This window comes from Nothobranchius furzeri, chromosome 7 (genome assembly GCF_043380555.1).
Source record: "Nothobranchius furzeri strain GRZ-AD chromosome 7, NfurGRZ-RIMD1, whole genome shotgun sequence".
NCBI lineage: Eukaryota > Metazoa > Chordata > Actinopteri > Cyprinodontiformes > Nothobranchiidae > Nothobranchius > Nothobranchius furzeri.
In genome coordinates, this window is record NC_091747.1 from 74549296 (window position 1) to 74569909 (window position 20614).

General features: G+C 42.4%; 1 protein-coding gene across 1 annotated transcript; it reads right to left on the reverse strand.

Annotated features, from left to right (window-relative positions):
- Positions 1–13: 13 nt before the first annotated feature.
- nags (N-acetylglutamate synthase) lies at positions 14–11541 on the reverse strand. Its single transcript, XM_015954290.3, has 8 exons — positions 11039–11541; positions 3785–4065; positions 3309–3522; positions 2427–2607; positions 2202–2241; positions 1995–2126; positions 1683–1865; positions 14–1027 (listed from the first exon to the last, which is right to left on the reverse strand). The coding sequence occupies exons 1-8, from the start codon at positions 11474–11476 to the stop codon at positions 853–855; spliced, it is 1644 nt and encodes a 547-aa protein (XP_015809776.3). The 5' UTR covers positions 11477–11541; the 3' UTR covers positions 14–852.
- Between the last annotated feature and the right edge of the window lie 9073 nt (positions 11542–20614).

Genomic DNA, 20614 nt, shown 5'->3' on the forward strand with positions numbered 1-20614 from the left:
AAAGATAGAAACAGATTTTTGCACAGCTTTTAACTTTATTGTAAGGGGAAACACATCTGATGAACGAGCATCACCTTTTCACATTGTTTGCCTTTTACAAACACATTTGTCAAATGCACCAACAATATGTTTGCTTATTTAATGCACTTGTTTGTAGACGGCACAAAATGTGTACCGACAGTTGTTTAAACCACAATGAGAGCCACTCAGAGAGAATTAACTCTTCTTCCTGATGCATGTATGTCAGACATTAATTTTTTGCGATTTTTAAAATGGTTGTATTTGTGACAACTCAAATGGGCTGCAGCAATGGAATGGTAAAAAATAATTGGAGCTATATCTTGGTGTGCTGTTAAAATCGCTGGTTCCCAACATTTCAGGTCGTACGGTCTCCTGCTGTCTCCCATCAGACTACATAAAACACGTTAGAGGTAAAATTTCCAAGCCAAATGAAAATAAATGATTCTTAAGGTACTACATAAACATAAACTCCAGCAAAAAACTGGAAATTTTACAGGGCTCTGCAGGATGCCTTGTGCTTTAGTTACCTGGACCACACTGAAAGGCAGCTGAAACAAATGTTCTCACTGGAGAATTACTTTCAGAAGGAAATACTGTTGTCTGTCTCACATGAATGTTTAAGACTAAGCCCAAACTGAAAATATTCTCCAGTGTTGCTCAGTAGCTGCATGTCTAAATTACTACAGAACACTGTAACCCTTATGTTGAAGTAAAGAAAATGTACAGAATCCATCTCTTTATAGAGTGAATAAAAAATAATCCTGGTGATGAAGGATTTAAAAACACAGCAGCAGCAATCCTCTAAAGTTGCTATGAGCTGCTGGGCAGTTGTTAGGCATCAGATGAATTAGCCTGCTGATGGGCAGTGTGAGAAGAGCTCAGGAATGAGTCTGAAAGGAGCTGGGCGTGCTCCACCAGAACGTAGGAATCCCTGATGTCTGCCAGGCCAAACCAGAAAACAGTCCACACGCCATTTACAAAGCTGCCATCACAATGCTTGAAGTACCTGGACATGGACATGGGGTGATGATTAGAGCAATGCAGCTACTCAATGAAATACCGACAAATAAGACGTCCACACGTAGCCGGGGTTTTTTTTAAACGAATATCCACCCCTCCAAAAACTTGCATCCACACCACCTCGTTTAAAAAAAAAAAACTCTGTCCACACGTACCCGGATAAATACGTTGTTAAGGACATGCCAGACCTGTAGGCGGCAGTACTTCCCCCGTTCTTAACCTCGTCCTTCGTCTGTGGTCTTCCGCAAGGAGCAGTAATTCCGCTTGCAAAAACAAACAAGCAAAAAGCGCTTGGACAATTGATAAAGCGAGCGCAGCTCTGAGGGCATCCATGCTGTCGGCTAGTGTAAACACAGGTCGCACACGTGATGTCAGCATTTTTTTGTCGCGGAAAGTGACGCTGCGGACCTTAAAACTCCGGTTTTGTCTGTCCACACGCAAACACCCAAAACAGAGAAAACGCAGATCTTCACTTTGGCCGGAGTTTTTAAAAAGATCCGTTTTCGTGTGGATGACAGACCAAAACGTAGAAAAATATCTACGTTTTGGCAGATCCCCGGCTACGTGTGGACAGGGCCTAAATGTTCTGATGTATAAATTGTATTGGAAGTGTAAAGAAAACGTCAGCATGTGTGTCTCACCACGGGTTGATTCTGTTGGTTGCTTTAGACCTCCAGAACAGTTTCCCCAGGTCCTGTCTGATACACTCCCACAGAATGTGACTGGTGCCCTGCCCCTGCTTACAGCTGCTCACCACAAACTTGTCCAGATACGGAGTCCCTCCGTTCACCGGCTCCATTGTGATGATGGCTGCTGCGCTGTAGCTGCAGGGGTAAAGTTAGAATTCTGCACTCACTCACTCACATTTAATGAATACAGCAATACTGATGCACAGGTTTTACATGTAAACCTGTTTCAAAAGCTTGAAATTGATCTGTAACACGATCACCGACCCTTCAGAGAGATAGATGGAGTGCAGCCGTCCCTTTAGAGAATCGATGTAATCATCTTTCAGAGTTTTATCAAACGACTTGTTGATGAGCGTCAGCAGACGCTCCACATTAATCTCGTTCAGACAGCTGTACCTGCACACACAAAACAAACAGAGTTTGTGTGGTTTCTGGTTGTGGATCTGATTTAACTGGTTTGTATCTGCTGACCGATGAATGGGGTCTCCGTTTTTGAAGAGCGTCCCAGAACCTGAGAAGTGTTGGAAGACAGAAAATCAAGAAGAAAAAACAAGTTTATTTTAGGAAGCTATACTACTTCCTCCACAAATACCTATAAGCTGGTGTATCTGGTTACAGCTGGGAGTAAACAGCTGTCCACATGTGATCATGTTTTTGTAAACATGAGAATCACAGTCAGATGTTTACAGGTCTCACCCTTTTGGCTGAAGAGCTCGGTCAGCAGCGTGTCCGCTGAGGTGATCACAGCAGACGACTCTATAGGCAACTGATTTAGGAGTCTGGCAATGGCGGTCACCCTGCATCGCTCAACAGGGCTTAACCACTGAGCCGTGGACAGTGTGGGCAGGTCTTTAGGCAAGGACACAAAGTCTAGTACCTGTAACCCAAACAGGAAGTGATGGAGATGAATTGTGCAAATCTTAGATATAATACAGAAGTGTTGTGCATTTCTGTACACTTTAAGTACAATTTTAACAAGTTAGAATCTGGTGAAAACCAGATCATGTTCCATGACCAGATAAATAAAACCCAAAAACTGCTTCAGTATTGTACAGTGATCCCTCGCTACGTCGCGGTTCGTTTATCGCGGTTTCACGACTTCGCGGATTTTTTCTTTGGAGCCTTATTCAAGGGAAATTCGCCGATTCGCAGTATTTTTCTATGCGAAATATCAAGAAATTCCTGTTTTTTTCCATCAATTTCATCATAAAATGAATGTGTTCGACATGTTTTGTATAACGCCGGTTTAAAAAAACTTACATTTTTAGTGTACAGCGCCTTGTTTGGTAGTAATGCCTTGTGAATGCGCTTTATAAATAAAATTGGATTGGATTGGATAAAATGCACTTTTTGTAATAAAACTATTAAAAAAAACAAGTAAAAATACAGTACTATGTAAAGGGAGGGTTTTAAAAGTCTGAATACTGAATACGTACCTGTTAATTAAATACTGTAAATATGGTGTTCCTACTTCGCGGATTTTCACATATCGCGGCCAGGTCTGGAACGCATCTACCGCGATAAACGAGGGATCACTGTAGTTCCTTTGTCCCATGACTGTAGGACGTCATGTCAAACCTTGTGTTTTGGGCTCCTCAACCCTCCTGAATTGTTTAAAAACATGACTTTGTGTGGCTGAAGGGCTCGGGAGATAGCCTCTGTGACTTCTATAGGATCCAGCATCACAGAGTAACCCTGCTCGTCCCTCCCCACCGAACAAACCAAAGGAATTGTTCCACAGTCGAGACTCCACTGAAGGAGGCTGGTGTCAACAGCAATGGAGGGTGGAGCGCTGCAGAGCAGAGAGGAACAACATCAATATCAAAATTATTCATGGAATGCACACTGATGTTGGGAACTTCTGCTGAGAGCAGAAGCTGGCAACAGATTGGTTCTGGAAAAAATGATAAGTGGATACAAATCTCTCAGTTATAATTACTGGCAGGGACATTCCCCCTGTTAAAATGATGCTTATGATAATCACTATAGTGATAAACACTTTATGCAATCCTGAAAAATGTTTTCTCTGAAAGCAGCTCTTGTTGAATCTTAACCTGGTTCCTTGTGGCGCTTCATGCAGGTGAAGAAAGGACTCTGCAGAGAAGAATGGCAGGACGGTGGCTGAGTGTTCCTGCAGAATTTCAGTCAGCTGCTGACATCTCTCCACCAGACCTGTGTTAGACCAAGGCCCAGCAACTTCTTTAGAGGGCTCAGCCTCCAGGTACTCAGACTGGCCCATTACCACCACGGGCTTCATATCCATTCGCTGCAGGAAGGAGAGTCCGAAAGCCAGGCTCTGGACCATTTCCCTGTTCTGGAAGGCTGAGCTGTCCACCTAGGGGAGATCCAATAAAGAGGGTGATTGTAGTTTACGTTGGATATGTACAAAAGATTCTCTGGGCTGAAGAAAGAGTCCTATCAGGTCTTTTTGGCCTGTGGGACTCCAGATGCAGCTAAAGGGTACTGGCAGTCAAGGCGGAATGTGGTTCGGGTGGTTGCGGAGGCAAAAACCCGGGCATGGGAAGAGTTTGGTGAGACCATGGAGCAAGACATCCGCACGGCTTTGAGGAGATTCTGGTTCACCTTTCGGCGCCTCAGGGTGGGAAAGCAGTGCGCTATCAACACCATTTATGGATGGTGTACTGCTGACCTCTACTCGAGACATTGTGCATCAGAGGGTAGAATACTTCGAAGACCTCTACAGTCCCACCGGTACGTCTTCCAGTGAAAAAGCAGAGCGTCGGGACTTTGGGTTGGACTCTCCAATCTTTGGGGCTGAGGTCACGGAAGTTGTCAAAAAGCTCCACGGTGGCAAGGCTCTGGGGGTGGATGAGATCTGCCCAGAGTTCATTAAGGCTCTGGATTTCGTGGGGCTGTGTTGGCTGATGCGGCTCTGCGATGTCTCGTGGACATCGGGGGCAGTTCTACTGGATTGGCAGAGTGGGGTGGTGGGTCCCCTATATAAAAAAGGGGGACCGCAGGGTGTGTTACAACTACAGGGGGATCACACTCCTGAGCCTCCCTGCTAAAGTCTATTCAGGGGTTCTGGAGAGGAGGTAATGTCGGATTGTCGAACCTCGGATTCAGGAGGAGCAATGTGGTTTCTGTCCTGGCCGTGTGTGAACACTGGACCAGCTCTATACCCTTACGGGGATCCTGGAGGGTGCGTAGGAGTTCGGCCAACCAATCTAAATGTGTTTAGTGGATTTGGAGAAGGTGTTCAACTGCGTCCCTCGGGGGGCCCTGTGGGGGGTACTGCAGGTGTATGGGGTACCAGGCCCTTTGATACGCGCTGTTACGCCCCTGGATGACTGGTGTCAGAGATTGGTCCGCATTGCCAGCGGTAATTTGGGCTAGTTCCCAGTGAGAGTTGGACTCCACCAAGGCTGCCCTTTAGATTCTGTTGATAATTTTTATGGACAGGATTTCTAGGCATAGTCAAGATGTTGAGGGGATCTGTTTTAGTGGCCACCTATGGTCACGAGCTTTGGGTAGTGACCGAAAGAACGAGATCACGGATACAAGCGGCCGAAATGAGTTTTCTCCACAGGGTAGCTGGGACCTCCCTTAGAGATTGGGTGAAAAGCTCGGTCATACGGGAGGGGCTCAGAGTAGACTCGCTGCTCCTCCACGTTGAGAGGAGCCAGTTTAGGTGGCTTGGGCATCTGATTAGGATGCCTCCTGGACACCTCTCTGGTGAGGTCTTCTGGGCACGTCCAACCTAAAAGAAGAACCAGGACACGCTGGAGGGACTATGTCTCTCATCTGGCCAGGGAACACCTTGGGATTTCCCCAAAGGAGCTGGCCCAAGTGGCTGGGGAGAAGGAAGTCTGAGCCTCTCGACTTACCCCAAAATTCCACTATCTCCGCTCCGGCACGAACTCCACAGCAAAAACGGTCCCGCTGTAGTCAATCAGAGCTGTTCCACTACTGTGGCCGTACGGCGCAGTGCGCCGCCCGCCGTTCCGCCATCCGGCAAAAATAGGATCGATTCTATTTTTGCCGGACGCCGGAGCACCTCCGCAGTCAATGGACAGAAATCACAACCGCCCAACAGGAAAGGGAGCAAGCACAGCTTCCGTTTTTTTCACAATAAATCGATAAACAAAAAGCGTTTTTTGTTTCATATGCACAGGTTTAACAACTTTTAACAGCTATCAATGGCGGTTGAACTTTAAATGCACAAAAGTAAGCCATAAATACAGTTTCTGCTATCAAAGTAGTCACACTTTGTTGATCCAAACACTGCTGATCTCTCAACACATGATAGGCAGATTAAACAGCTCATTTCGATGCTTCTCCCACACAACGGGTGTTTGGATCTAACTTCCGCGTTTATTGCTCGGACTGTATCGCAAGATCTCGAAAATCCCGCTCATGCTTGTTTGCCCACCTCGGGTCTCCGTAACGGAGCGGAGCCATTGTGGAGCGGGTACAGTATAATTTGAGTTCGGAAGCGAGCGGCAGCGGAGGGCGGGGGCGGAGCGGAGATGGTGGAATTTTGGGGTTAGGCTGTTGCCCTCGCGACCCGACTCCGGATAAGCAGAAGAAAAAGGATGAATGGATGGATTTTGAAAGAAAAAAGTACATTTATACCACATAAAAATATGATGGCCTGTGGCTTGTATTTGATACACAGGCCATCATTATAAAAACATGATGTTCAGCTGCCAGCTCTCGGTTAAGTAAACCTAATTTCTTTCAGAGAAGAGCAGTGGTGTCCAGTTCTGGTCCAACTGTACTGCTCACCTGATTCAATGTTTGATGGACTTCAGTAACTTGTTCAGTGTGTCTGAGTTCTTCAGAAGCCTGTAAATCCCCTATTGATACAAATCAGGCATGGTGGAGAAGAACACTGGCCTGCTTACGAGCCAATAAAAAATGTCATTGCTTTTATACTGACATAGGCTTCCAGTCTTCTAGGGGATGATAATGAGTTCAAGCAAAGGCAACTGGACCTCTTTATTCATATTCTGCTTGTTTGTAACAGTGCTCACGTAACAATGGACACATTTTAAACAACTAAATTACAAATTCAGTTTATTGTAAGAAAACAAAACCTCCTAACTGTTTGAAAAGGAGGCTGGCTGCCAACTGATTTATCCTTCAATCTATTTTTATACACAAACAGAAAATGATCCCTGTTTGCAGCTTTGCAGCTGTCCAAAGGACACTCTTACACTCACTGTGGATTCTAGCTACAGAATCTGTTGTGCACTTGTGTTTTTAAGAATGACCAACAGGGAACAAATAAAAAAGGACCAGATCTTGCTAATGAGACCACTACTGGAGAAATATCTGCAGACACAGCATTTTGTGGAAAAGTTAACTTAATACTGAATTTTTTATGGAAGCAGAAATGTTCGAAAACTACTTTCACGCCATGATCTTCTATCTTCCTAGATCATCCAACTGTAACCTGTTCCTGATTGTGTCTTTAGTCCTGCTGTAACAATGATTGTATCAGTCTCAGACGTTATGGGTGCTAAGGTGTTATTAGAACTAACTTTGTGTCTTACCACTCAGCATCAGCTCTTCTGTGTTTGGGTCTGACCCAAGAAATGTAAGTCTTTCATCAGATTTGTGCCTGTTCTTGTAAGTAAGTAAGTAAGTAACTTTATTTCTATAGCACCTCTCACAGACAAAAAGGTCACAAAGTGCTTCACAAGTTAAAAGGCAACAACATATAAATACAGTAAAATACAGCCACAATATACAGTGTCAAATAAAACCAATCTGAATGAGACTAAGTTTAAAATGCCTGGAGAAACAAATGGGTTTTAAGATTGCTCTTAAAAACATCAACTGAGTCGATTGAGCGTAAAGACAGAGGTAGCTCATTCCAGAGCCTAGGAGCGACGGCCTGGAATGAGCGATCTCCTCGTGTCCTGAACTGAGTACGTGGGACCATTAAAAGGTTTTGATCCATAGATCTCAGCCTGCGAGAAGGCGTGTAAGGGCAGAGCATGTCTCGAACATACAATGGAGCCAGACCATGCAGCGCTCTGAAAGTCAGCACAAGAATTTTAAAATTTATGCGAAATGTGATAGGAAGCCAATGAAGAGCTTTTAAAATGGGGGTAATGTGGGCCCTTCTGTTGTCACGGGTCAGAATTCTAGCTGCACAATTCTGGACTTGTTGTAAGCGGGACAGCTCTTTTTTGTTTAGACAAGAAAATAAACTATTACAGTAGTCTAAACGGGATGATGTAAACGCGTGAATAATCAACTCAAGATCAGCTTTAGACACCATTGTTCTGAGTTTAGAAATTTGTCTCAAGTGGTAAAAACAGTTTCTAGTTAACTGCTTTGCGTGATGTTCAAGAGACATTCCCTTGTCAAAGAAAACTCCAAGGTTTCTAAGGGTAGGTTTTACAGACAATGTTTGTGTAATGTTTGAGAATTTATTTTTTATATATACACCGTTACTACATTATGACTAATAGAAATGCTAATAAGACACACAATTTTGTGAAACTGGAAAAATTTGAATACTTTGCAAATTTACTAAGGATGGACAATATATCGGCATCAATATCAGTATCGGCCGATGTTAGTCATTTTTTAACATATCAGTATTGGTTTGATAAATAAAACCGGGACAATATTAACAACTGATATTTTTTCCATATCATCTCCCTTTGTTTGCCTGTTTCAGAGGGTGATGTATAATTGTTTAGTCATGTGAACAGTCAATGAAATCATCTCAGAACCATACATTTGTGTGTTGAGTGTACATTATAACGTAAATTCAGCTTTAATAATTTCATTCTATTCAAAATCTGCTGAGTTTAGAAGCATTAATGTCAGTATATTGGTATCGGCAAATATCGGTTATCGGCCATAACAGTGATCTTAATATCGGATATAGGTATCGGTCCAAAAATGTCATATCGGTGCATCACTAAAAATTCCATTTATTTCAGTAATACAAATACACTAAAAGACTGTTTAAAGGCTCAGGAACCCCTTACAGGTGTTTTCTATTTGCAGTTATAAATTCTAGTTTATTGGAGTTTTGTTAAATCATAGTTTAAATTGGTGTAATGTTTCTTGTTTGTAGTTTTTCTCGTTAAGAGCCCGATCATTTAAAATTTTCAGTTTTATAATAAACATTTGGACATGCATTTTATTATGTTCCAGTCCATTTAATCATTTATATTTTAGTAATTTATGGTTAAATAAGTAAGTTTAACTAATTACTTTTAAAAAGTTCCCAATTCCCAACATTGGTGATAACAGCCTCCACCTTCTAAGGTCTCTTTCTCTAACAGTGGAATTGTGAGTCTGTCCATAAAAGTTATGTACAGAATCTATGATTAAGGGTAGCCTTGGCAGAGAGTTACTGCCGGCAATGCTGACCACGCTCTGGCACCGGTTATTCAAAGATTTAACAGGAACATGTCAAGTGGCCAAGTATCCCATATTCCTGGAGTACCCCCATTGGACCCCCCGAGAGATGCGACCAAACGCGTTCTCAAAATCAACAAATAAATATGTAGATTGGTTGGGTGAACTCCCACGCACCATCCAGGACCCCCTAAGGGTACAGAGCTGGTCCAGTGTTCCACGGCCAGGACGGAAACCACATTGCTCCTCCTGAAGATGAAGCCTCTTTTATAAAACAATGCTGCCAATTTGCTGCAAAGTGGATGCTACATTGGGGAGCCTTAGATGATTTTGTAAGTGGTCAGACTGCGGCGGTAATGTGGCGCAGTTATATCTTTTTCACAAAAGTAAACGCAATGGCAGTAAAAAGCGGGTATTGGGGTGGTCTCTGCGCTGTCACGAACTTCATTTTAGCTTGAACATGACTTGCTTATTGCGATTGAAATAATGCAAATGGCCCTTTTCTCCAGAACCTTGAATAGGCCTTACCAAGGAGACTCAGGAGTGTGATCCCCGGTAGTTGGAACACACCCTGCGGTTCCCCTTTGAAGAAACCTCTTATAGAATACAATTCCATCATTTTGCCACAATGCCGAGCCGGCATATGGGGCCTTAGGTTGTTTAAAAGTGGTCAGATTGTAGAGGTAATGTGGTGCAATCATGTCCTTTTTACACAATATTGCACATTAGTGAAAAAAATGGGGTATACGGGCAGTCTCTGCGCTGTTGCAGACTTCCGTTTGTCTCGAACTTGACTTGGTTATTATAGTGACTGAAGCAGCACTCATGTTTTTTTTTGACAAGTCACTCCTAAAGGTGTTTGTCCTCCACGGTCTCTGTACAGTCTGATGACCTGACCATGGGCTCCAATGAAGAGAAGCTCCTAAAGTTCTGCATCGCTCCAGTTTATCATCTCAGCTGATTCTTTTAACAAACGCAAAACTTACTGCCCGTGTTTACTTTAATTTTCAGTGCAATTGCCAGCCAGGGCTCAGCTGTAACTCCCCACATGATGATGACACCTCCCTCTGTTGCGCCAAGGCATTATATGCATTCACAAGTCCGCCATTGTGGCAATGTTACTACCAAAATGGCATAACAAATGCAGCAAAATTCCTGCATCGCCATGGTGCTTTCATAAGACATAAGCAGTATTATGCTGATTTGCCATGATGTGTCTTCTGAAAAGGGCTAAATGTTCTCAAGAAATGGATTCTTAGAAAGATCGACCCAACTAACAACCCTCTCCCCGCTAGACAAAAACTATTTGAAAAGTTTGCAAGTATGTAAATGCCGAGACACTAAAGCTAACTGAAATTTAATAACGCTAATTGTTTTGGGTTTTGAACAAAATACTTTGATATGACAGTCCAAACTCACAGTAGTAAAAAGTGAAGTGGCTTTTTTAACTTTCACAAATGAAATACAGGTTTCAAAAATTGCCAACAATTAAGGCCGCTTCAATTAATATAAAATAATCTAGACCAGGTTTGATGAGTTTTATAATTGTAGCTTTATGATTAAAGATACACAGGGCATGGGAAAATTAGCTGGAAATGCCTTTTCTAAATTGAAAACTAGAAATGTGAACCAACTACAGTACAGCAGGTTGTTCAAGAGAAAAAAACAAGTAAAATCAATGGAAAACCACCAACTCTTGGTTAGATGAGACTAAATGACAAGCACCCTGGTTTTAATTATGGGGTTTTTTATAAAGTGTTTTCACATTATCACGCTCAGAACAATAACTGTGTAGCCAATTTTGAACAAGGAAGTGAAAATTTCTTGTGGCCTTGACCGGTTCCTTTCCCCCCTTAGTTTGAAACCTAAATTAATATAATATAATATTTTAATAGATTTAAAAACACATTGGTTAAACTAATTTGAGGGTCAATAAAATGGGCCATCTAATGTTTTACCTCCAGAACAGCAAAGGCAGGCGACTTGGTAGAGGTGGCCCTCTGGAACTGGGTCAGCCAGTACCGGGCTTCCCGGGGATCTCCACCGACTTCATTCAGAAAGGCTTTCACGTCCCTATAAATCAGATTACGGCTCGCCACCGCATGTCTGTCCGCTGCTGAGGAATATCCTATTCTCTCCTGCTGACCCAGAGTCGCAGTTGTCCGAACCGAACCGGGCACGGTGGAGCTGACTGCTCGGCGCAGTAGAGCGCACACCTTTCGCTGCTGCCGCCCCGCGGGGGGCACGCTCGGGTTCGACAGGTATCTTCCTGCCATGACCATGGCCCGACAGCCAGCAGAACTCTTCCCCTTAGACATTTGGAGAGCTGCGTGGTCCAGAAAGCTGAAACTATACAGCAAGGGTTGCGCGGGGATTCTAACTCTCAGCTGTTTCATTCAACACGCCACGGTGCTGCTGAGGCAGCACTTCTCACGTTTCAACAGCCCCTCGCATGGCGGAGGCAGGGGCGGTTCGGTGAAACAGACATGGGTGGGCATTAGGGGATCGTGAAGACCCCCCCCCCCCCCAATTATCTTTTATAAATAACATTTAGAATGTTTTGTAAGTAACTTTAATCACATTTGCGTATACAGTGTAAAGTAACAAAAGTTAGTTGTAATAAAAAAACACTGATTAGTTTTCATCTTATTGCCAGACATGGTGGCTGGTGAAATGTTTTTATGCCATTATGTGGAGCACAGAAGCTGACGGAGACATGCCCAACTTTTTAACTATGCGTCAAAAGTGACAGAGACCGCAAGCTTGTGATTAGTCAGTACGCCGCTTCCTGTAAATTCATCAACATCATCAAACACTAACACTGTGAATTTCCCATTGTCCGCAGCTATCATGATGTTACTGGAAACTTTATGCAAAGCCGTTTTTGTTTAATGCTTTTTACAAAAACCAAATTGAAATTTGTCAAAACTGTTGTGTAGAGCCAGAAAATGTATTTATTGATCAGCCACAACCTATTCCAAAATATAAGAAAAAAAGAGTAATTTAGAAATGGGTCTGTAGTTTTAAGTCTGAGATGAGTCCAAATTTGTTTTTTTAAGGAAGGGTTCAATAACTGCATGTTTGAAAACAGATGGTACAGAGCCAGATAAATTAATTAAGGCCCTGTCCACACGTAGCCGGGGATCTGCCAAAACGTAGATATTTTTCTACGTTTTGGCCTGTCATCCACACGAAAACGGAGTTTTTTCATACGAAAACGGATCTTTTTAAAAACTCCGGCCAAAGTGAAGATCTGCGTTTTCTCCGTTTTGGGTGTCTGCGTGTGGACAGACAAAACCGGAGTTTTAAGGTCCGCAACGTCACTTTCCGCGACAAAAAAATGCTGACATCACGTGTGCGACGTATGTTTACACTAGCCGACAGCATGGATGCCCTCAGAGCTGTGCTCGCTTTATCAACTGTCCAAGCGCTTTCTGCTTGTTTGTTTTTGCAAGCGGAATTACTGCTCCTTGCGGAAGACCACAGACGAAGGACGAGGTTAAGAACGGGGGAAGTACTGCCGCCTACAGGTCTGGCGTGTCCTTAACAACATATTTATCCGGGTATGTGTGGACAGTTTTTTTTAAACGAGGTGGTGTGGATGCAAGTTTTTGGAGGGGCAGATATTTGTTTTAAAACAAAACCCAGCTACGTGTGGACTAGGCCTTAATCTACAATGCATGGGCCAATTAGATCAAACATCCTGATGAACAGGGTCGTAGGGATAACAAAACATCAAAGAAGAAGAAGAAGAAGAAGAAGAAGAAGAAGAAAAGATCTTTTCTATAGCGCCTCTCAAGATAAAAATCACGAGGCGCTTCACAAGAACAAAAAAATGTATAATATAAAAAGCAATTTTGAAAATGAATAAAAACATGTTTAAAATGAGAAAAAATTAAGACAATTGTGATGAAAAATGTAAAGAAAGAGAGAGAGTGAATATGAAAGACGGAAATCAGTGGATCCTGAGGAAGGTGGAATAGGTAGGGAGAGCAGAACAAGGAGAGGGTGATGAAGGTCACACAAAAACCAGCTTGAACAGGTGAGTCTTCAGCTGCTTTTTAAAGGAGACCACTGAGTCCACTGATCTCAGGCTCAGGGGGGGAGAGATCCAGAGTCTGGGGGCCACAGCAGCAAATGATCTGTCACCTTTGGTCTTTAGCCTGGTGCTGCACAACCAGTAGGCTTTGATCACTGGACCTCAGGGACCTGCTGGGGGTGTAGGGACTGAGAAGATCACCAATGTAAGATGGTGCTTGTCCATGTAAGGCTCTATAGACCAGTACCAGGATCTTGAAATGAACCCTCAGGTCAAAGGTGCCATCTGCTGTGGCCTGCTGTCTACTGCTCTGGCCTTTTTTGTTTATTGTCCTAATTTTATGTTTACTGGGCCATTGTTTGGCTTATTCCAGCCCTAAGATCTGTTATGACAGACACCCTCCTGGATCCTGGAAAATGTCAAGGGAACACGAGGTTGGTTTCATGTGTGGATCTGAAAGAGCCAACTGTCCTGGAAATCTACAGGAGTAAAGGCAGACCATGATTAGGAGGAAGGTGGATGGATGGGAGACTAGGAAGTAGATGAGGGTGAAAAGACTTGCCCTGATATTTCTAATTTTATTCAAAATAATTCTAGAACGTCTCTTGGTTATGCGGCAGGTTCTCAGACTGTAAATGTTTTGATGAATCAAAGGGCATTTACTCTTGTTAGAAACAATTATCTGCTTAAAGGCCCGGTGTGTGACATTTTTTACCAGTTTACTATCAAATCTTGTGTTTCCAGTTCACAAACTTGTCCTTTTTCACTAATATTTCTCACCAACATCAATTCTAGATATTCCTCTCAACTTGAAATTATACATTTTTATAGACATAAACTGTGGTCGACACTCCATGGTCATCCACCATCTTAAAATACAGTAGCTGTTTAGGGACATGCTAGCTCCACATTTCCCGTTTGGACTGTGACTGTAACCTGAAAAAACCAGCAGAGGGCAGCGGTTTCACCCTTGAAGCATGGAGTCTGCTAATTCAACTAAGAAATAGAAAAGAATAGCTCCACCGTTGCTGCACTTGTTAGTTTGAATTAAAAAAAATTAAATCAAAAGACATAAAATGTGTCTGTTAAAATGTGTCAGTTCGTCATCATGTCCAACACAAGGAAGCTGCATATGTTCAGACCCCCGCCCGCTATTAGCTGGACGCCAGCCTCCGATTAGTGTCTCTGTCTCCCAAACTCACCTCAAGTTGTTCATCCGTCTTTTCCAAGTACCAGAACTCCCGATCCGGTCCCAAAGTGTCAGTTCCAAAGTCCTTCTACTCAAGTCTCCTATCTTCAGTAGCTGAAGCAGGTCTTCACAGACATCTTTAACACCTCCCTGAGGCAAGCCACTGTCCCATCATGTTTCAAGACTGCCACCATGATACCTGTACCAAAGAAACCATCCCCAGCTTGTTTCAATGACTACCGCCCCGTGGCACTGACACCCATTATTATGAAGTGCTTTGAACAACTAGTCATGTCACACATCAAATCCACCCTATCTCCCACTCTGGACCCATACCAGTTCACATACAGAGCGAAACGATCCACAGAGGATGCAATCTGCTCTGCCCTCCACCCAGCCCTAACTTTATATATATATATATAAAGACCTTTGTTCGTTCAGTGATGGAGATGCTGACTTAAACTTGAGATGCTGTGGCTGGCTGGACAGGTAGAGGTGCTGCTAAACAGCTCGATAATTGTTTCAGTGCCAACTTGTTCAAAAACAAATTTTTGAAGTTTGAGGAAAACTTGTTTTTTTTTTAAAGTGAGATACCGCAACTGAAACACGAAATAGCGCCCCCTTCAGTTCAGGAAAGCAATGGCATCATTTCCATATATGGTGTTGTTGTGCCTAATGCCCACTCCCCACCCCGGGCTACAAGCTGTAGCCAAGACCATCTCAAGCAGATTGGCGAAGAGGAAGCGTGCTGGGCCCATAACCCAGAGGTCAATGGATTAAAACCATCCTCTGCTAACCAACCATTGCACTATTAAACAGTTTCCAGATCTCTCTCAGCATCAGCAAGACTACAGTCAGCTTGATGATGAAGAGACAAGCCTCCCAGTGCAGGAGACAAACCTGAAGCTCAGCCAAATGAGAGCTTCCATGTTTGTCGCTTTCATTTCCATTACCCTTTTTTCACACTGAAGCCGTCAGCGTTGCTGAACATCACTGCTTCAAATAGAATCCGTTATAGTCTATTGGGGTAATTCAAACCAGCTGTGAGGTTGTTTGCTTAACAAGAGCTGTTACAAGTGGGAATTGTAAAGTTCCATTTTGTAAAACATATTTTGCTCTAAACGTCATTTCTCTGAGAAAGGTGCAAATCTGTGGAATGGCCTTCCCTCAAATATAAAAACAAACCTGTCCAACTTTAAGAAACAAACAAAATCCTGGTTTGCTAATTAGCCGTGGCTATAAACACAGCGATACAGGCATTAGGTTATTATTTAGAATTATAAGTGTTCATTCTTTTTGCATTTGTCCTTACTCAAATAAACAATAAATGAAATTAAATGTAGTGGTTCAATCATTGGAGTTAGGGCTGGGCAAAAATTTACCATTATCAAAAATTCTGACTCTTATTGATATAATTTTTCCCATGTCAATGAATTTGATAATAAAAAAAATGGAAAGATGTGTGTAGGTTGGCGACGTTCATGTCCCTTTAAGAAGCTGTACCACCTTGAGTCATGTAAAAATGTTACTCAATGTAATACATGTGACAGCCCCATCTGGTGGACAACTTTTGTTTCGGCGCATACCTGTAGTTATCGTCCATTTATTGTTATCGAGGTGAAATCCTCAATATATCGTGAAATTGATTTTAGGCCATATCGCCCCACCCTAATTGGATTACAGGAAAAGTGGGAAAAAACAAATTAGTCAAGTCTTCTATGTTTTTACAAAGTTGGAAAGTGCAGCCGTGCTGCTCGGTATGTCAGGGTTTGCCTCCACCTACTGGTGAGGTGTGTCAGCTCTGTGTTTGCAGGTGGGCGTGGCATCCGTCACAGCTGTTGGGAGTTTCCACTAATCGGAGGTTCAGAGGATTTAAGGAGTGGTGTGACTCAACCCCAGTGCCGACATACAGCTTTGAACAGTTCACTTTTTATTCTTGGACGGCATATTACCGGATGTGTGACTGTGGAGTTGATAGGAAACGGTAGAACATGTATTATGTGCTTGTAGGAAATATGTGGGTACTTAAGAGAACATCAAGGTACTAAACAGGTTCTCGGTTTTAATGTTTCATATAACCAGCAGTAGCTCAGGAGGTGGAGTGGAGTGGGTTGTCCAGTAAGGTTGCAGGTTCAATCCCGGCTCCAACCAGAGAATGCTGCTGTTGTGTCCTTGGGTATGACACCAGTTTGCCTGCTGGTGGTGGTCGGAGGGACCGGTGGCGCCAGTGATCGTAGCTCATCCCCACCAATGTGTGAATGTGTGTGTGAATGGGGGAATGACTGATTGTGCTGTGAAGCACCTTGGGGGGGTTGGAGAACCCAAAGAAGGCGCCATACAAATACAGGCCATTTACCATTTCAACCAAATACTGTTTTAAATATATTTCTGTAAAATAATAATCACAGATCGGTGAGGTTGGGTTTGAGAGGAGTCGACCTGTTGTCGTGAAAATCAGCCAGTTTTAGGTGAGACATAATTGTGAGTATAACTAGAAAAATTGCATTTATTGCACAAATGCTGTTTGAATGCTGGATAGCTGAAACTGTAAGCTGAAGCTGCTGAACTGAAGCTGAAGCAAAGCAAAACTGTCAAAATGAGCTGAATATCTTGAAAGATGTAGAAGCAAAAAGCACCAACAAGCAAATAAAGCACAAAAAGTAAGTGAAGAATAGAGAAAAATAATGCTAAATAGCAAAAAAAAAAAAAAGCTTAGATCTGTGAACATTGTATAAAAATCTGGACAGCTTAAATGTCTAAACACCTGTTATTTCAGTTTGCCAAGTTTAACAGTTTAACCTTTACATTTAGCTGAACTGTGAAATTAGCAGTTTATGCTAAATTTGGAAACTGATTGCTGAAGTTGTTGAATAGCTGAAGTAAGCTGAAACTAAGCTAAACTGTCAAATGAGCTGAATGTAGTGAAAGATGTGAAAGCAAAAAGCACCAAGAAGCAAAAAAAAGCACAAAAAGTAAGTGAAGATTCAAGAAACCTAATCCTAAACAGCAGAAAACTGAAATCTGTGAACATTGTTTAAAAAACTGGACAGCTAAAATGTCTAAACACCTGTTATTTCAGTAGGACTATTTTAACAGTTGAAGTTTTACATTTAGCTGAACTGTGAAATTAGCATCATATGCTGAATTCAGAAACTAATTGCTAAAGCTGAAACTAAGCAAAACTGTTAAAATGAGCTGAATGTTTTGAAAGATTTAGAAGCAAAAAGCACCAAAATGTAAATAAAGCACAAAAAGTGAAGAACGGAGAAAACAATCTTAAACAGCAGAAAACTGAAATCTGAACATTATTTAAAAATCTGGACAGCAAAAATGTCTAAGCACTTGTTGTTTGAGTAGGACTAGTTTAACAGTTTAATTTTTATATTTAGCTGAACTGTGAAATGAGCAGCATAAGCCGAATTCAGAAACGAATTGCTGAAGCTGCTGAATAGCTGAAGTGAAGCTGAAACTAAGCCAAACTGTCAAAATGAGCTGAATGAATTTAAAGATTTAGAAGCAAAAATCACCAACAAGTGTAATAAAGCTCAGAATATAGATGAAGAATAGACAAAAAATGCTGAACAGCAGAAAACTTTAATCTTTGAACATTGATTGTAAACCCGAAATTTGAAATGTTAAACAGCTGGCCTTTGAAAGAGAATTGTTAATGGGTACATTTTTACAATAGGCTGAACTGTGAATTTAGAAATGTCTGCTGATATCTGAAACTGATAGCTTAACTTATGTTCAGACTTGATATGGGATGGATGAATGGTTGGATGAATGAAATAACGGATGGATTGTTGGATGGATGTTAGATGGTTTATTGGATGGATTGATGGATGGATGGATGAATGGACGGATGGATGGATTCCTCAGGCCAAGCCGATCAATTTGATGTCTCACATGTGTGGGTGTGTAATTCCATTTAGCCCGAAGATGACTGACCTCTCTCAACCAATCAGGGAGCTGGGAGGGAGCGGGGCACTTTCCCACCTTCTGACGGTCAATCAAATTTAACTTGTTTCTTGTTTTACGTACAGATAGTTCAAAAAGATCAAAAACAGGAGTCTGTTATTGGCTCAATATTCAGCTTTTTAATAGTCATTCCTATGAGACTTGGTTAAAGTGATATGTAGTTCCTTGTATTGCCATAGTGACAGATAACGCATTTAAAATTGAATACAAGATTCCTGAGACCAAACCGGTCGATTTGATGTATTATATGTGTGGACACTGGATCCTGCTTGGACAGAAAATGGTTGAACACTCTCAACCAATCAGAGAGCAGCACTGTTTTCCCGCCTTTCACCCCCTGTTGGAGGCCTGCAGCTGTACTCCTGTTAATAAGAGAAGGCTCTGAAATCTGTCCTTCAGAAGTGAAATTGGACCTGTCAAACTTCTCATCACCATTCGAAAAGTACTGCACCGATTTGAAAAATTCAAAAAGCGTGAGCGGCAGAAGGCATTGATGGTCATCTGTGTCCATTTTTTTGTGCCTACCATGAATTGTCTAGAAGCTATGATGAGAAAGTTTTAGCTGTCTGAAGTTGATCGGAGGAGAAAATCTCTGTTTCTTTAACATGGGTTTCAATGAGGGAAAATCTGGGCCTCTCGTCTTTCTGAGGCTTGTAGCGAAAGAACGGTAACACTTACAGATAAAATGAAACCCATTCTGAAAAGCTGACAAAAAAAATCCTACTTTTTGAGTTATAATTTGTTTTGGTAGTCCACAAAGTGTATTTATATAGCGCCTTAGTAGTGTTTCCACTAAGGATGTCTTTTATCTTTACCAATACAGGTTCATCCCCTTCAAATCCTCCTCCTTCTCCTTCATAAATTTATCATTCCCAAAATGTTTATTAAAAAGATTAAGGTTTTTTCAAGCTTCTTTAAGACTAGGAGGCTAAAATGTTCTGTTCTAATTGGCTAAAATTCAGTGCGCGCACTCTTCCCCGGTGGCGCAGTGCTTAGAGCTGTTGCCTTGCATCAAGAAGGTCCTGGATTCGCTTCCCGGCTTGGGATCTTTCTGCATGGAGTTTGCATTTTCTCCCTGTGCATGCGAGGGTTCTCTCCGGCTTCCTAACCACCGTCCAAAAACATGACTGCTCTTGCTTGATTGGTCTGTCTAAATTGTCCTTAGGTGTGAGTGTGTGTGTGTGTGTGTGTGTGTGTGTGTGTGTGTGTGTGTATGGTTGTTTGCACTGTGTGTCTCTGTTAACCTGCGATGGACTGGCTCTCATCCATGCCTTTGTGTCATCACGCTTAGACTACTGTAACGCTCTTTTTACTGGTCTCAGCAAAACCTCCCTCTCACGCCTTCAAGCCACCCAAAATGCAGCAGCCAGACTCCTAACCAAATCCAGCAGACGAGCTCTCATCACTCCAGTTTCACAGTCCCTCCACTGACTCCCGGTAGATTATAGAATTCAGTTTAAAGTTTTAGTCCTGACCTATAGAGCTCTTAACAACCAGGCTTAACAGCATTCAAACAATTAATAATACCATAAGTGCATAAGTTTTTACAGAAAACATACATTTGTTTCAGATTTTAGCACTTTGGTTACTTAGAAAAGAAAAAAAAAAGACATCCAGCAGGTTTTCCGTCACCTGATAAAAGCAAAAACACACCAGAGTGTTTGTCGTTGAGTTTGAGTGATTATTTAAAATCTCTAGGCACCATGAGGGAAAAAAAGACCCGACGCAGCAGGGGATTACAGTCAAGAACATCCTTTTTATTCAATCAGGTGCTGCTCTTCTCAAACTGTGTTTTTCTTCTTATGGAAAAGAAACTGTAATTAACACATGCATTTCACCTTAGAGCCCGGGGGGGTGCTCTCTGCTCTCAGGGCTCTGACAGGTGTAAAAGGGGAGTCGTGGGTGAGGGTGGGGAGGCTGGGCTTGTCTCATCAGTAACCATACAACATTTAGGAAGAAAAGACCAAAATAAACAACAAAACAAAGAGTCGGAGCGGTCCGGCATGAGGTGGTCAGAGGGAATGAGTGGAGGGACTTGGCTGATGACTCTTAAATTCGAGCCGTCAGGCCTCTGCTGGTGTTTCTGCCGTCTGGTTGATGTGCTATCACCGGCTAATACTGCTGAGGGGCTCACTGTGTGGAACCATCGTAAACAATACCTCAGATTTTTTCTCTCTCTCTCTCTTTCAGAGAAAGTCGAGCCCCCTCTTTCAGCCTCATGTGGGACAAGTCCGATTAAGGTGCTTTTTTATTTTACAGTCCAAAGCGTCCTCTAAGAGAGCTTAACGACAGCATACCCTGATAGCAAATATCGAAAAAGGAATCCAA